The following is an 18,260-nucleotide window of genomic DNA, read 5'->3' as shown; positions in this document are numbered from 1 at the left end:
AGAATACTAAAATGTTACTTAGACAGACAACATGGGGATTGAGGTGGACAAAATTTTTTAATGAGAGTTTAGAAGTTGTTGGATTGTGTAGTTGATATGTTTCAAGTTAAAGGCTAAAGTAAAAAATCCCGTAGCACTTTGTATACACTTTTTTATACTTAGAATTACTGTTGCTTTTCTGTTATGTAAGGATTTATACCTACGTGCAAAAATCATAAGTCTAAATGTAATTTTTTTTGTAGACACTCTTTAAGATTTGTAAGTGAAGGAATGCTTTTGAAGAAAAAAAGACACCCAAGGTTTTTTTTTCCTCTTTCATTTGAGAGAGAACACACTTAATGTCACTGACATGAATAGCCTATTCATTATATCTCTATTCTGCTTGTTCTGTTCAGCCTGCAGAATGTGACTGAATAACCAGGCTAGCATTGAAAAAAAGACTGAGAAGAGGGGGTTGAGGGGTGGGCAGAAAGTGAATAGCAGAATCAATAGATTTGCCGGTTAAATGTATTCAGTCTCAGTGGGAGAGAAAAGCATCCCAACATCATTAACTAAATCGCATTAACAATGCTTCCAATCTGTGCAGATCATCATTAGAGAAAGGAACCACATATTACCCGCACAGTCAGAGTTTTCACACTGCGCTGAATCACAACAAGGAGGGCTGCTGGTGAGAGGATGGGGGAGGGGGTGATGCAGAGGAAAATAAAGAAAGAGCAGTTACCTTGCAGGTCTCTCCGAAGCCTTGTCAGCAGGAGCAATGTGGAGGGACGTCTGAAACAGGGGCACAGGACAAAAGAGAAAAGTGAGCCCAGCATGAACAAAGACATCAGGCAGGACAGCTTACAAAGAACAGCCTGCATGCAACTGAAGCTGTGCCACAGTCAAAACATTCCCTCAACTAGAGGTGCAATGAATACTGGTTCCACATGGCACACCTGGCCAAGAAAAGACTGACTTGTGTGCAGAATCAAGGAAGCATTTTCGGTCCCTTTTCTCAGCTGCTCTGAAGGATGATGGCAAAGGTGATATTGCAAAGGGTCTTATGAGCTCAGCTCAGGGGGGCAATTGAACTGCTGCAAAATCTGGTATGGATCAACTGGAATGGATCTTCAAAGCACAGTATGTACTGTAGGAACACTTCAGCAGTAGAAGTGCAAATGGTAAAAGTCACTGTGGACATAGTATGAACTAAATACAGACCATTCCCATTTAAGGCAGCAACACAGATTCCCCTTGTACCGACTTAACACCCATAAACATACACTCAGAGTTACAGCAGAATGGTTTATTATTAAAAAAAAATCATGAAAGGTAAAGTAAAAAAGTAGACCTTAAATCAATTCAGGGTCAGTTGCAAAATGTTTAAACCAATTCTGACTTATTCTCTCCATCTAATACTACTGAGCTATTTTGCAGAACATGAAAAAATATCAGTTCCAAAGTGGGAAAAGACATACCCCAAAAGACAAACAGTTGAACTGCAGCAAAAGGTTGTTTTACTGATTATTTACTGAAAAAGACTGCCACACTTTTTAGATTTTACAAAAAAAATATATTTGAAAATTGAAATAAACTTCTCCATTGCAATATCGCACTGTTTCCTATTGGTCAGATCGCATATCACCTAACATTTAAAAAACAAATTTTAACAGTTTTATATGAGTATATCAAATGCAAACACAATGTGGTTCAATGTATGTAACACATACATTGTGGACTAATGATGAATCTGAGATTACCTCAATGCGCTTGCGGGTGGAGACGTCTGGATTGTAATCCAGCTGTTTTTTAGGAGGCTTCAGCCCCAAACAGTAGCAGCAGCAAGCAGGTAGGGGAGAAGAGCAGGAGGAGGAATAGGAGGAAGGTGAAGATGAAGTGAAGGAGAAGAAGCGGCGGTGACATCATGGGGAGAAATCAAAAACAAAAGAAACATGTGGAGAGGGTAAGACCTGTTAGACAATCTGAGGAACCAGAGATGAGCCAGTTAAAAAAAATGGAGCCAACGAGCTTGTGTCACACAATGTACAAATATGCACCAACTTTTTACACACTAGCACACGTCTAGAGAGCAAACACCCAAACAGAACATGTCTTCACACAGAAAGCCCTATGCAAACTCTTTCACAGTGCTAGCAACACTCACTGGCAAAGCTGCTATCAAATAAAATATTTTCTATTGCAGTGCTGGAATATTAATAAAAAATCTTTTATTTACAGAATATATGTATAGGAAGGAAACAGAATTCATTAGTAATTCAGTTTCTAGCAGTTCTAGACTTCGAAGATACATTTCAAATTATTCTTCTGAGGAGAGCAAAAAAATCTTCAAAGCCCACAGTTAAAGAATTTAAACGTAACCATTACAACTATTAGACACTATCTAGTATCCATGTGTTTTAAATCCCAGCATCAAATATTTAAGCATGTTTCCTCAACACGTTAGCTGAAACTCTGTTATTAGGGACTTAGCCTTTTAAAACCTAACAAACTAGGTGGATAAACACATGTATAGACTAGTGTGTATATTATTACAGATGTACAACAAAAAATGAAAGGGACAGGAATTTAAAAAAAAGTGTAAACTTCTTCCCTATTCGTTTTCAATTAAATAACTGTTCTAAATAACTTTTGTTTTGTTTTTTTTCCAGCACATTTTTTTTAGAAATAAATCAGAAAATGAAATTACACTAATATTAAAAGGTATTCTTACAGTAGAGGGTCTGTAAAGCTGTTAGCCTGTTTCTCCTTTAAACTGGTAGCTTTTTAAATTACCAATATATCCGAAATAAATATGTGGTTGCTGATGTCAGAAATCTCAAATTGTAGCATGTCTATTAAGAACAGAGGTTTACAAACTTTTCAGCTTCCAAACTGCAAAATGGTACAAGAGTCTACTAATGATCCTGACGACTGATTGAGAAAAAACAAATATTTCTGCAACATCAATTAACCATGGCTGTAATAATATTAAAAACAGCATTGATAACAACATCAGTTTGTTTAGTCAATTTTGAAGAGATGCTTCTATATGTTTAAGCCCCTTAACATAAATATTTATTGTTCATTTTAACTTCTATAGTGAATCCCAAGACCCCCTGCTGGTTATTAATGAAGGACCCAAACTTTGGGAATCAATGATCCAGAACATAAATCATAAATCACAATAGCATGCTTTAAGTAATACCTGGCTGGACAGTTAAATTGTACTTCACTAATTTTAACCCTTTTCCTATATCTTTAAATACATAAAACTGATTAAGTGCAAACAAAAATAACAATACACAGGTAGATGGGTCCCTCTGTTTGTTCTAACATTTTGAAACTGTTGCAAAAGACTAAACACTGTTCTATTGACCAACAAGGGTTATACAAAAATTTTATGGGTGAAAATGATTGAACAACTAGAGATTTTATTTTAATACATGTAGATATTTCTTTATATGCGATTTTCTCCCCCCAAAATAGTTTAGTCCAGCTTAAGAATTTTTTAAATTATGCCACTGCAATAAGAAATAATTTATTGAAATATATTTCTTTAAATATCTTTACCAGTAGTGCTAAAAAAAATTGCCTTGCACTGTATTCATGCTCTTTTTCTACATATTTTTTCTAAAACAAACAAACAAACAAAAAAAAAATCTAAAACACTGCAAATACTTAAATATAGCCTATCCACCAAAGCACCACACACATGCAAAGTGTAAGTGAAGACTAGCAAAGAAAAACACAAGCTTTAGTGGATATCTGAGAAGGCAGGGGTGTGTGTAATCAAATGCTGTGGTTTTAGTGCAAATGAAAAAGCCTCCAGCTGGCAAAAAAACTTTGTATTTTTATTTTAAGACTGTCGGTGAACAACCTTCGGTTTTGCTACTTATTAGATGATAAGAGACACTTTAAAGATCGAAGAAGGACATCTCAACACAGCTGAAATTGTTACGGTACCTGACCAAATCAAAGAAGCACCAACAACTGATGTCATGCACTCAAATCATATCACAGACAGAGGCATGTCCTCATCAGATAATAATCACATTGTAATCACACAGGCAGCTCTAAAGCAACTACCATGTAATCACAACCTACATACAGAGGGAGGCGCTAAAGGCTTGTAAACAGCCCAAGAAATCTAATCCGCTACTAAAAGAAAATGGAAAAAAAAAACTACAAGCAGGTGGGAAGAAATGTATTTCCAACAGGATAGATTAAACAAAAGGTAGGATTGTTGTATGGTACCTTAAGTAACATATATTTATAAACAAGAATGATTTTTCTTTAAGCTTATAAAGTGCAAAAGAAGAATTCTCCCCCCACCTGCTCAGAGCCTATTAATTTATTACTAAACTACTAAATTTAAAAAATCAGAAAAATAGAGAATTCTCTGTCCCAATTCTGTGTTTAGGTGCATGGATGTGTGTAAAGGGAGGGGTCACTGCACCAAACAAATACCACATGCCCAAACAACTAGCCCCACCCAGGCAGACGGTGGAAACAGAACAAAAGTGTCCCGGGTGTGGAAGGAGACTGAGGGTGTATGCCTTACAGCAGAGATATGTTTGTGGAAGCTGCCGAACCGCAACTTACCGGCCGCCCAAACTCCAGCTCGGAAAAGAACTTATACCAAGGCTCGTTCTCTAAATCTATGTCATCATAAGTCTGAGAGAGCATGACAGGGAGAAGACAGAAGAAAGGAGGTGTGGAGGGGAATCACACATAGAGAGACATGGACCCCATGGTTAGGAGTATGCAAATGTAGATGGACACAGGATGAACCAGGATGAAGATGCTAAAAAGGGGTGCTGATGAAGATTCAGCTTTTTTTTCCCAAATACTTCTCTTTTACAGAGCAATAGTGGCAGTGTGTTGTTGTAGGCAGAGTCTATTCTAGATTGTTTATCATGCTCTTCTCTATATGCACAACAGCAAGTTTAAATGTCCATTTGCTCAACATTTATTTAATGCTTTTCTAAAAGTGTTCGTGCTCCTTCAACTTTTTCACTGTATTCTTATATAATAAACCACAGATCGCCAACTCCAATCCTCAACAGCTGGCCTCCTGTATAGTTTGGATATGCTCTTGCTCCAACACAGTTGAATCAATGGATTAACTAATAAACCACTCATTTAATTAAGGTGTGTTGGATCAGGGAAATATCTAAGACTAGCCGGGAAAATAGCTCACTTGGGATTTAGATCAGGATTTTGTGCTATTCTAACAAGTATATCTTTTGATTTCTATATTTAAAAAAAACAAGAACAGATGGGGCTTTCACAACATTGTCTACCATTGCCTAATATAAAAAGGTATAGACCAGCCAAAACTGGCTGTTGCGGGGCAAAAAGAAAACTTTCTTTTAAAATGTAATATGCCGTTCTCTTTTATCCAGTTCAGAGAAATGCTAAAAAAAAATTACTAATTCTAGCCCAACTTAATAAACTAATTATGTCTAAGACGATGTGGTGATATTAGGAATCTAAATCTTGATAGCATCTTTAAAGTCTGCAACTATAAAATGCTGCCGTCCATCATTTTTGTCTGCTCTCTCTAACCTTCATTCTGCCAAATAAAAACAGCTGAAGATGTGTTGCAGATGCTGTAGTTATAGTTACAGCTCTTTTTCTTTAAAGTGAGCTGGTATTTCAGATATATGAGTCACCCAAAAAAAAAATAAAAAAAAACAGAACAAAAAACATCTTTGTAGAGAATGTCAGGAACTCCAATATAAAACATTGGCACACTCAAACAGCCATTAAACAACAACAAAGATCTCAAAGGAGTACCGGTACTATTTTTTTCTCTGGCCCAATGCCTAGTTATATCTTTCATGTCTCTTTCTTCCTTTAAACAATGGAGAGCTGAGGTGCTGAACAGACAGCAGATCCAGCCAGTGTGGGCAGAGTCTACAGCTTTCACCTTTTATTGCTTCTATCGGGAGCTGACTCATACATCATTTCCCCAGGAGTGCTTTCTGCAGACATCACATTAAATGTCAAACTGTGAATTTTTTTTCTTCTCAGATCATTTCTTTGAAAAGGCTCCCCATCTGTAAAACATTCCTAATAATAGTGTTCAAATCTCAAACACCTTTTATTATTTTTAACCCAGCCTTTTATACAATAATCATCCCTGTCTTCTTTGACGTTTACAACAGAACTGACAGCCAGTTGGCCGTTGCTAAGGGAAACTAATAGAAATTTCTTTCCCACAAGATGTACAGCAGCATAGATCTGTATAAAACTCTATATGGAAATATGCACACAAATAAAACGGGTATTATAATCATATTCTTATTTAAACATCTCTGTATAAAAAAATTAAAATCTAACTTGAAAAGATTAAATCTGTTTTGAAAATAAAACAACAGAAATCCAGAGTGTTTCACTTGCAATCCTAGAAATTTCTGTATAATATAGACTAAAAAACATTTTGTTTTATTCATACTTTAAATTAGATATTATTAAGAAAAAGGCCTGCATTTTTCTATTCTTGTAAGCTATGACTTCATGTACCTCTGAGAATAAATATAACATGTCCGGTTGGTAAGGAGGGTAAACAAACTAATAAAAGCTCAGCGATAGTCACCAGCTACATCCAGCATTTTGTTTGGGAGAAATTTAAGAAAGAACTATTACTGTGTATTCAAACAAACACACAGAGGTTGCTTCATAAAAGAATGACTCAATGTGTTTTGGTCAAATGAGACTTATGGCTGACAAACACTGCGACTTTTGGACAGTACAGTGTTGATAGCATATCTTCTGGTCTAGTACCTCTAGTGCATAAACAATTTGTGGGTGTTGCTTTAAATGATTCAAAGTAATTTTCTTAACAATTTCATTCAAACATATATTTAATTAATTGCTCAGAAATTATTCAAACTATCAAATTGACCTATCAAACTCAGTGAGAAGCAGAGATAGAACCCTGCATCAGCAGGCCAATATGTTTGGCTGATATTTTGCATTTTTTTTCCTATATCAGCATCGACCGATACATGCAAATACTTCCTGATTAATTTCTGCATCCAGCAGTATTTCCTTCAGATCATGATGGACTCATTGTTATTTTTGTTGCTTGATTTGTTATAAAACGTTTCAGATTTTTGGTTTTTTTTTTAGACTTGTGTAAGATTTGTCATCATTGTGCCATTTTTATCATATAAACAAAGTAAGAAAGTAATATCAGCTATAAAAATAATGATATTTGGGCATAAATTAAGGGCAAAAGAGAACCTAAGGCGGTGCAGACTAGAGTGAGAGATTTAGCAAAACTGAATGATAAATGTATCTTTACCTGTAAGCTTTAATCTTGCTATACGTTACAGAAAAAAAAAATGTCATACTGAAAAAAGGGGACAGTATTAAGTTCAGAGGATTCCAGTCCATCAAATACCATGAAAAAAAAAACAAAAAACTATCATTTCTCACAAGGAGTTATATTCATAAAATATGAATGTGTTTGTAGATAACACTGGATGTGTTCCTTTAATTTAAGAAAGGACATTAGTATAACACTGCAATAAAGTATGTCATTTTAGGGTCTTTTACACAGCTTTCAGATGATTGTCGATATTTGTGGAGGCAGTATGACATAATCAAATTTATCAAACCATGAAGAAAGAAAAAAAAACAACATTATTTTGGATGTGTATTTTGTAGTTTTGGCTTAATTCAAATGTACTTTTAAGATACAGCCACCTGTTTAGGCTATTAAACGTTTCTATGTCATACTCCAACATTAGTCTTCTACTTGGCATAAAACACAATAACATTCATCAGAAACATATCTATATAAGAAAAATATTCTGTAGGAAAAAATGTCTGCTACTGAATAAATTACTCACTGGTCTTTCATGCTCCAAAATTGATGACTTGCCAGGCTCATACTCAAAAATACTCTTGGGCTCTGCTCGGTACTTTCGTGTGTCAACTTTCCGATCTGGAGGACCCCATTCATTCCTGATGTAAAGAAAAAAGAAATCTGCCTCTCAGAAAAATGCCTCAGACTTTATTAAGAAAAGGATGAAAAGAATCACTTAAATCACTGCATCCTGCTGGAACGTCATTTTCTATGTTTTCTTTTTTATGCTTTGTTTTTGCTCAGTTTGTGAGTTAATTAAGTCCTTTGTGTGTATTTACAATAATACCGCATAAGTCGAGGTATGATACTGGTAAACAAGGAAGTAATGGGATTAGTAACATGACAAAATTCTGAAAACAAGGATTAAAAGCCTAAAATCCAGTTTGAAAAAGTCTAAGAATATTTGATTCCAAGATTGATAAGACTAGAAAAGTGCTCAAAATAAGTTATGTACATTGGTGATCAGTAAAGCCGAGAGGCATTAAGGTGTCCAGCTGATGGCTGGGTTAGTTAACGTCATTATTAATACTGATACTAGAGATGATATTCATGCAATGCTATTCTTAGTCTCTACAGTCTACAACATCACAAATAGATAGATTGATAGAAATAAAAAGAGCAGAAGGAGGGACTAGCCTTATGTCCATTTTAAATTTAGAAGCTCATCAACAAACACTAACAGTGACATGGCATTTTAACGCTTTTAACTGGTGTTCATTCCTACGAAAAAGGGTTTATCCTTGGATTGTTTTTAATTCATCTAATTGAAATATTTCTTTAATTGATGCTGTTGCCCTGTTTGCATTTGGAAAGTGCAGACATTTTCTTCTCTCTTGATGTTCTGATAGGACTCAGTGGGGGGGATTCATTTGAACTTAGAGCTGCAGTAGATCAGTTTATTGGATTAATAGCGGTTTGGTCTTCATTTCACTTCAACGGTTGAGTTGTCCCTTTACGAAACGATTTTGCAGGAAAGAGGAGATTAGGATGGGCTCAGATGGGCTCCGTTAAGTAGCTGCATCAATTGTTGCCATCTTGCTTTCGAATTGTTCGGTGCTGCAGGCTCACATCTGTTCATCTCTACATCTGCTCTTTGCACTCTGTGCTGGAATTCTTTGTAGGTACAAGAAGAACTACAATCATTGTTAGGTAAGATGCTTGATATATTATAACCTTATTTTATCATAATTAAATAGTTTTTGTATATACAGTATGTATATAATGTTACTATACCCCTTTAACAAAATGTGAACCATAGAGAAGTTATAAGTTAAAAAAGTCTCTGCATCTGGAGCATCAGGGAGCATTTTGCCAATCTTTCCTTACAGAAATAAATCCCTATAATAGAACCCTATTTTTTTCTTATTACTGTAAAAGAAAAAATTGACTACAAAAACCTATAATGTAACATTGTAATTATGATGTGTTCCTTTTAATGCATGGGATTACTTTAAACTTTTAGCTGCAATTTCAAAAAGGTTGACATTTTTGCTGCTATTTATGACACTTTAGTCAGAGCAATATGGTTAATTGAAGCTTAAATCTTCTTGGTAATATATGCTAAACTACTGCCAAATAAATGTTTAATGATGATGAACCAACAATACACATTAGAGCTCATGGTTAATAAAGCTGTATAGGCAGATCTAGTGTGAAAGGAGACTAACAGGTCCTGCCTTAAACCTTGAGCTAGATTTGATAAAAAATTAAATGTCTACTATGCAGTTATGAAAATTACACTTTACAACAGGCAGTCTGATAAGCGGAAAAAGGGAGTCTATTCTAAACTGATCCATTCTGGTTTCATTCTAACAGTAACGTGTTAAACAAGATAATTTCTCTCTCTTACATGTCAGTAGAATCTCTGTCACGATCGCTGTCTCTGGCCCTCAGCTGCAGGAGGGAAGGCATGGGTGGAGGTGGTGGAGGTAAGGGAGATGGTGAAGGCTCTCGAAGACCCAGCTGCCCATCATTGTCTGAGGGGCTTTTGGACAGAGGTCTGTAGGTGTGTGTTCGTGGAGGGGGGTGGGCCATGGTGGTGCTGTAGTCTTCAGCTAAGGGCAGAATGGAGGAAACAGCGGAGGGAGAAGTAATGAGGGCAATAAGAGAAAGAAGGAGACATATAGGTTGGGAAGAAAACGACAAAAAGTATGAAACCGCTTTATGCTCCATCGAAAACAAGTCTCACCGTTGTTTATGAAAGCATATGCAGCATTGTATGTGCCAGAGTAGTCATCATCTGGAGCAGAAAGGGTAAAAAGACTGATTGATATACAGAAACTTTAAAGCTCCATTGATACATTCTGACTGTAATACTTAAGCTTCACACCCCAGTAGCAAAGCAATATCGAGCAGAAGACACCTACCACTTAAAACCAGCTTCACATTATCTGTTTACGCATAGAAATGTGCTTGTTTAGTTTTTGTGACACAGCATCTTATTCAAAAAAGTTTTTCACCCCCCATAAAAAGAGCCATTCAGTTTGCAGCTCTATAAGCTCAAAATAGAAATCAATAAATGAAAATAATAATCCAGCCCTGCTTTCTACTACATACATTGACTGGGCTCACTTTTCATTTACATCACTGACAAACTCAAAACTATATGATCTTTTATAACAGTGGTATGACCTCAAGATGAATATGATAGGAAAACCCAACCTTAAAATAATTTATTGAAGCCATTGAAAAAAAAATCAATAATTGGAAATGTTTTTTCACCAACTGCTTATAACTCAGAGTAGGAGAACATAACCTTATTGAGTTATTTTTGTGTTTTTATCAAATTCAAGAAAAAAGGGGGAAATAATTTTGAAAGTAAAATTAATATATTAGGGAAAACAAATGTTCACCCTGATAGCAAAAACTGATGTTATGTGAGGATGAAGACAAAGTTTTGAGAGAAAATACTTAAAATAAATAAATATAAAATGACATTTGGAAAATGACTTACAAAGAAAAAACAGCTTGCTTGAAAATATGTTTTTACGAGTATTGTTTTTCTGCAATCAGAGTGAAAAAAAGATTTCTCTGTCAAATCTCTTTTCTCTCTGTCTCAAAACTTTTCAGGAAAGTATTTCAGGATATGTCTCGTAGTGAAACGTGTGTGATGGACAGGCCTGTGTTCCTATTGGTCAGACTCCTTAGTGGTCATATTAGCTGCAAAGGTGGTTACGCCTTAATATTCACGAGGAAACTCTCACTCGCCCAGACTGCCTCGCTCCACCAGCAGGTGTGTTCCAGTTTCACAACACCTCGCCTGGAATGTGGATCATAGCTTACGGCTTGTTGTGTTTTATTGTGAATTTTCCACTGGGAAGTTTTATAAGACAAATACGATGCCAGCCATCTTGTTCAGTTGCAGACAGTTCCTGGAAAGCTTCACAACAGACTTTTAACCCCACCCATTAAGCATAGCCATAAGATCACATTCAACTTAAACACACCTAATATCACCACTCAGCTGACAATTCTGTTGAAATTGACCAATAGGAACATAGGCCAGCCCATGACACATTTTTCACATTGAGAGAAAAATCCTCAATCAAGTGCAAAGACTTTGGTTTTGAGAGAGAAGAAACACGTTTTGAGAGAAATATATTTTTAAGAAGTAATGTTTTAGTCAGCAAAAAATGAAAAAAATATATTCCAGTGTAAAAAGTCAATTTATCCTTTATGTGTTCTATGGAAAAACAGTTTTTGCTATCATTGTGAACATTTGTTCTCTCCAATATATTTATTTTACTTTCAAATTTATTTTCCCGTCAGGTCGCTTTTTTTTCATGAATTTAATTAAAACACAAAAATAACTCCATAAATATAAATTTATTGCAGTGTGATAATGAAGGCAGGCTTAAAAAATCTTTGAAGTTTAATTTCGTGGAACTTATGGGGCAGGAGGGCATAAAGGGAAAAAACCTTTTTGGTCCTGCCTGAGTAAACATTAGCATGCAAAGTATGCTAAGCACTGCAGAAATTTTAAGTGCAACTGTGCTTTGGTCAATGGAGAGGTGAAGCAAAACAATAGCAAGCAATAGTATATAAAATGTAGACAGTCGACACTCTTAGTCACTGTTATAAAGGATCTATGACACTGTGGGCCTGTTCCTGTACAATAGGGCGTGAATACTTTGTAGAACAACTAAGATTATGAAATAATACATTCCAGATAGAAATTAGGTGATCAACAATCTTGATGGGCACACAATGAGTCCTCTATGAGCATAATGCTACAAAATGTTGTTTAAAACATCGACATAGATATTGCTGACTAAGTCGGGTACACAGGAGTTTTAAAAAAATATAATTTGCAAACAATGGATTTGTAAATGTACTGAAATTAATAATTGGATTCCTTGGTCATTTTAAGTGAGATAATGCTGTTGCAACAACAACCATAACTCATTCTTTCCAGGGCTTTTTAAATGCATCTTTAAAAAATGAGGCAGTAATCATTTACAGTGAAGAAAATAAGTATTTGAGCACCCTGCTATTTTGCAAGTTCTCCTACTTAGAAAACGAGTATTTGAACACCTGTCTATCAGCTATAATTCTGACCTTCAAAGACCTGTTAGCCTGCCTTCAAAATGTCCACCTCTACTCATTTTATTAGCCTAAATTAGATGCACCTGTTTGAGGTCGTTAGCTGCATAAAGACACCTGTCCATCCCATATAATCAATAAGCTAAGCACCATGGGCGCCCGTGCCATCTGCTCTGCCACTCCTTGGACCTGGAATGCCCTCTCTGATCATCGGAGGGAACCACAGACTATCCACCCTTTTAAAAAAGGATTAAAAACATTTATTTTTAGCAGAACTTCCGACTGTTAATCTTATATAATTATGCAACTGACTTATTTATTGATATTAATATTACAATGATGTTTAGTTTATTACTTTTTTTGCTTTTATCTTTCTGATGATGATTTTATCTTATGATGATTTTACCTGTAGCACTTTGAGATTTTTCTTAAATGTAAAGTGCATTACAAATAAATGTATTATTATTATTATCATTACAATCAGCAATCCAACTACTAACATGGCCAAGGTCAAAGAGCTGTCCAAAGACATTAGAGACAAAATTATACACCTCCACAAGGCTAGAAAGGGCTACGATCATTAGAAAGTGGAAGGAGCTAAACATGACTGTCAATCTCCTGCCGACTGGGACTCAATGCACGATCTCACCTCCTGGGGTCTCAATGATCCTAAGAAAAGTGAGTAATCAGCCCAGAACTACACGGGAGGAGCTGGTCAATGACCTGAAAAGAGCTAGGACCACCGTTTCCATGGTTACTGTTGGTATTACAGTAAGATGTCATGGTTTTAAATCATGCATGGCACAGAAGGTTCCCCTGCTTAAACCAGCACATGTCAAAGCCCATCGTAAGTTTGCCAATGACCATTTGGATGATCCAGAGGAATCATGGGAATAAGTCATCTGGTCAGATGAGAATAAATTAGAACTTTTTGGTCATAATTCCACTAATTCTACTGTTTGGAGGAAGAAGAATGATGAGCACCATCCCAAGAACACCATCACTACTGTGAAGCACAGAGGTGGTAGCATCATCCTTTGGGGGTGTTTTTCTGCATATGGGAGAGGGCAACTGCACTGTATGCCCAAGGCCATGTATTGTTAGAATTTGGGGATCAACCTCCTTCCCTAAGTTGGAGCATTGAAGATGGGTCGAGGCTGGGTCTTCCAACAAGACAGTGACCCGAAGCACACAGCCAGGATAACCAAGGAGTATCTCTGTAAGAAGCAAATCAAGGTTCTGGCCTAGTCTAGCCAGTCTCCAGACCTAAACCCAATAGGGAATCTTTGGAAGGAGCTTAAATTCCGTGTTTCTTAGCGACAGCCCAGAATGTACAGGAAACGTTTGACCCTTGGAATAGCAAACAAATATTAACATTGATTTTCTCAGGTGTTCAAATACTTATTTGCAGCTGCATAAAACATTGGATTTTTCTTTTTTAGATTATGTCAATCACAGCAGAAATGCACCTACGATAACAATTTCAGACCCCTCAATGGTTTTTAAGTGGGAGAACTTGCAAAATAACAGGGTTCAAATACTTATTTTCATCACTGTACATATTATAAAACAGCTAAAAAATCTTTTAGATGATTTTCCAAAACAACTGTAATAGTCTCAGTATGCTGGTAAAGGTTCTCAGTCATCCAGGTCATATTCATTCCAAAAAGTTAAAAAACAAACACAGGGCAACAGAAGACCCCTGCCTATTCAGCCAGGCCAACAATTCCCTTTAACGATAGCCCTTTCAGAGACATATACAGGTATGGGGCTTTGCTGGCTAACAAAAGAAGCCAAACGACCCCCATTCCAAAGGATGGCCCGTTCGACCGTTTAAATTTTCATGTTGTCTAAGCAAAAACAAGGCTTTGTTGGGCTTCTGTATAAAGCAACTCCAAGCTATTTCTGACATTTTAATTGAAAAAGCTTCTTGGATGGAAAGCGAAACGTCTTTAAACTTGGAAACAACAACAAGTGCAGTGATTTGTTTTTGTTTTTTTACTTTTTTGGAATAGTCTCTGTAGTACAATAAGAATATGGGCATTAAAATGCTCATATAAAAGTGTGAGCATTTTTAAAACAATTAAGCCTTGTGCTGACTATGTAAGACTCAGAAAATTAAAGCTGATTTCCCTGGATGGCTCTGGTCTATTAGAGTTCCCTATTCCATCTCCGCTCAAGACTCCCCTGCTCATGTCTAATGAGTTTTGGCTCGGAGGTTGTTTGGGTCGTTAGGTTTAACAGGAACTGACATGTAAAGATGCACGCACACTCGCTCACAAGTGCCAAGTCATCCAATCACAGCATATAATGGGGACATTTTAAAATTGCGTTAGTACTTGACATACCTGCTTTGTGGACTTTGTGAATCTGTTTGAACATAGTTTTGTACCAATCCTTTGGCCTATCAACTGTCTGTGGACAAACAAAAGAAGACATATCTTACAAACTATTATGACATGGAAATGCAAGCTTTAAAGGTTAAAAAAGAAACAGACTTGTTTACAACAGAATTCCAGTTACCATAACTATCTCAGTCTAAATGCTCAGCCTGTTCAGGCTTTTAAATTGCACTCTGGCCAAAAGCATACCAACAGATAGATAAAACATTCAGAAGATTTAATGATCTCATGCTGGGGTTAAAGAAAATACTGCACTCAGTTGTGTCATATTTAATAACTTAGTGCTGAAGTTCTTAAAAGAGAGAAGTTAAAGGACTCTGACTTTAACATTTTCTTCAATTTTGTATACCCTCAGCTAAGAAACTAATCTATTTATTTAATCTATTTATATTTATCTAACTTAAACGTGTTTAGGTAATTTCTAAAATATGACCATATCACTTTCTTTTACAGTACATCAATAAACATGTAATGACATGGTAATGACATAGCAAGTTACACCATATTTCTAGGTTACAAGAAAAACTATGAAGAATATTGGTAAATGATTTGATTAAAATTTTAGGCAGACAAGGTAAGGTCCTATATTTCAAACTCTTAATAGCAAGTAACTCATTTCACCGAAAGTAAAACATTTATGTGTTATTATCTAGTAAAATGCAGTTTATTATTTGACATATATCAAAAAAACAAACTAAAGGAAAGCAAGCCAATCATCTTAACTAAACTATTGTCTATATGTACATGGAGTTTAGTCATATAATGCTTTATTTACCTGATCATAAGTTACATTTTACTTTGTAAGCCGTAGGTAGGTGGTAGCCAATAATACAAACTTATGTAGTAACCTAATGTAATTACCCACCAAAAGTCTCCATTGTTCTACAATTGCAATAATTACATGCAGTTCCTTACTTTGAACTTATATACCTTAAATTTGGGGCAATCGCCAAATAAAGTGTTTCTTGTTACCTAGTAATATAGTGTAACTTGTTTTGTTATTACCATTTTATTACATGGTTATTGATGCACTGTAAAATAAAGCATTAACAAATATGATACATTTATATATAAAAAATTAGAAAATATAGGAAAGGGTGTGAAAGCAGCATCATATTTAATATAAATTTTAGTTAGTTCCACATTTGTGAACTAAAACTTGCTATAATCAAGGTTGAAAGTTTGTTTGTTAATTTGATGATAAGAAAACAGAGGGGTTAAAAACTGATCAATGATTCAAACTGATACCAATTGGCTCTAAACAATGTTATTTTACCACTTATACAGTATAGCTACGCATAAATATTGTTTTATAAATGTAACAAAATTGAGTGACACAGTTTTTTTTGCGCAGTAGACTAAAACCACAGAAGCTATGTTGATACATAAGCAAAGAAAGGGTTTGTATTGCTGTGCCAAGAAGCCACAGGAGAAATGCTTGTCTTTGTGTAAACACTATAGATCCAACAGCCACTTCAAATAAGAGCTATCAAATGGCAGAGGGACTTAATCCTTCCGTTATTCAGATGCACTGAGCCCTAGTTCTGGATTCTGGAGGCTGTGCACGCAGAATTGGCAGAGACAAGAAACAGACCAATTAAAGCATCATTCTCCATGGTTACCAAACAGAGTGGCCACAAAAATGTCTGCGTGCTCACAATAAGGAGCATCTTTTTTTCCCCCCTCTTTTATACCAATTGCTCTGCTTATTTTCCTCATTTCTTTCCGGTCCCTTTTCTTTCTCCAGCATGTCTACCGTGAATGCATCCTCTCAAGAAACAGACAACTGAGTGAAGCATTAGTGCAAGAAAGGTCTGAGCAGAGATAACACAGATTAAGCTCGTCTTCACAACTAGCACGAAAAGGAAGAGTCAAACAGACACTTAAATAGAGAAGGCTTTTAACATGGGATCAGAAGCTGCTGACAGCTGAAAGTAATTCTCTCCATTACAACTAATCACATTCAGTCACATATGAAATCAGTCTCCAATGTGTCACTTGTCGTACTCCTCTGTGGCTATCTAAAACAGGGTTTTGGATCTTTGGATTTGCAACCTCACCGTGCGAATGGCAATGGGGATGCCTGACTCATCCACAGGCCCGATGCCTTCGTAATGCGGGGCTTTAATGAGGGACACCTTCCTTTCTTCCTCTGAGAAGCGAGCAATGGGCACAGTACTGCTGATGCTGGTGTGGCCTGAAACCACAGACTCTCTGGTGACCGACTCACTGCCTTCTAGCAACATAAACAGAAAGGAGAAGAGCACATAGGTTTATCTTTGCTGAAGTAAAAATATCTTATTTTCTTGCTTAATAAATTACATTTTGATAGGTATCATTTATATTTTCTTTAATCTTTACTGGCTCAAATTATTCCCACAGATATGAGTGCAGAAGATGATAAATGTTTTAATTTTTTCAAGGGATCAAGATCTTTAAGAATATTAATTTCTTTCTGTAAAGGTTTTAATTTTGATTTAGGTATCATGCACGCATTCAAACCCAGGGGTCTCAACAATATTCCATAATGGTTCATGTCTTCACCTGGGAGGATTAAAAACCTATTAACTTGTCATTTGCGATTGTGAATGGCTGCAGCTGCTACTGTAGCTTCTCTCTGTGGCATAAACAGGGTTCATTAGACTGATGGACTGATAGTTCACGATCAAAAAAGGAAAGCCCTTTCTAGAGGTCCTAATGGAGATTGTGGGTGCCTACAGGGTGAAGTCAAATGCTTTCTAGATAAAGGCTTTTCTAGTCAACTAGAAAAGAGGGAGCTATGCAGGAACAGTAATACGTTTGTTTAGATGATTGAGAGCGAGGAGTTCAAGCCAATGAATACTTAACTGTAAAGTATGTGGGGAGCAGCATTATTCAATACAGCTGTTTTTTTTTTTTTTTTGTCAAACTGGTGGATTGAACAAAGTTGATGAAATAATGGGGAAGCAATCCAGCTTTAAATTAATCAACTTTGCTTCAACTATTAAGAGTCACAATAAGTTCAAGAATAGGACAATGTTCCAAATGTTGACCACAGGTGGTTTTGGAATAAATAACACAAGCTCACATCAGGTTTATGTGATGACTTTTCCAAAAATCCTGACCTTAACCTTATTAAAATGTGCAGGTTATACTAAATTAAACTGTTCCTTCCAAGAAAATCAGCTATGGGAACAAAATGTGTATTCAAGAATTTATTGGTTTTTGAACAAGGTTTTACCCAATATGTGTTTAGAAGTACTGTATATTAATTCACATAATGTATACTTTTGACCTTGAAGGGGTTAATGAAAATCAACAAAGAGTTTTTTTGTTTTTTTTTGTCTCGTTCTAGTTCCGACTTATAACAATAGAAGTGTTAGGCTGCCGTCATTACTCCAGACCTGAGAGTAGGGATTTAGGGGCATCTAGTTTCATTTAGGTGAGTTGATCAAACGCATAAACAAACCTGAAAA

The 18,260-nt window shown here is 36.0% G+C and overlaps 1 protein-coding gene across 16 annotated transcripts in view; it reads right to left on the bottom strand.

Moving 5' to 3' along the window:
* The window catches only part of sorbs2 (sorbin and SH3 domain containing 2), a 66,734-nt gene that overhangs the window by 19,673 nt on the left and 28,801 nt on the right, over nucleotides 1-18,260 (bottom strand). For 14 of the 16 annotated variants that reach the window (XM_015390816.1, XM_015390829.1, XM_015390817.1 and 11 more), the window contains 8 exons: nucleotides 16,866-17,041; nucleotides 14,752-14,818; nucleotides 10,050-10,100; nucleotides 9,711-9,915; nucleotides 7,845-7,959; nucleotides 4,585-4,656; nucleotides 1,743-1,799; nucleotides 725-774 (listed from right to left, as the gene is read on the bottom strand). In XM_015390816.1, the coding sequence (XP_015246302.1) occupies nucleotides 725-774; nucleotides 1,743-1,799; nucleotides 4,585-4,656; nucleotides 7,845-7,959; nucleotides 9,711-9,915; nucleotides 10,050-10,100; nucleotides 14,752-14,818; nucleotides 16,866-17,041 (793 nt within the window). The remainder of the gene's footprint in view (nucleotides 1-724; nucleotides 775-1,742; nucleotides 1,800-4,584; nucleotides 4,657-7,844; nucleotides 7,960-9,710; nucleotides 9,916-10,049; nucleotides 10,101-14,751; nucleotides 14,819-16,865; nucleotides 17,042-18,260) is intronic. The other 2 variants (XM_015390819.1, XM_015390821.1) reach the window with 2 other exon arrangements.

This window comes from Cyprinodon variegatus, unplaced genomic scaffold (genome assembly GCF_000732505.1).
Source record: "Cyprinodon variegatus isolate N-32 unplaced genomic scaffold, C_variegatus-1.0 Scaffold514, whole genome shotgun sequence".
Lineage (NCBI taxonomy): Eukaryota > Metazoa > Chordata > Actinopteri > Cyprinodontiformes > Cyprinodontidae > Cyprinodon > Cyprinodon variegatus.
This window is presented reverse-complemented; position numbering and strand designations above follow the sequence as displayed.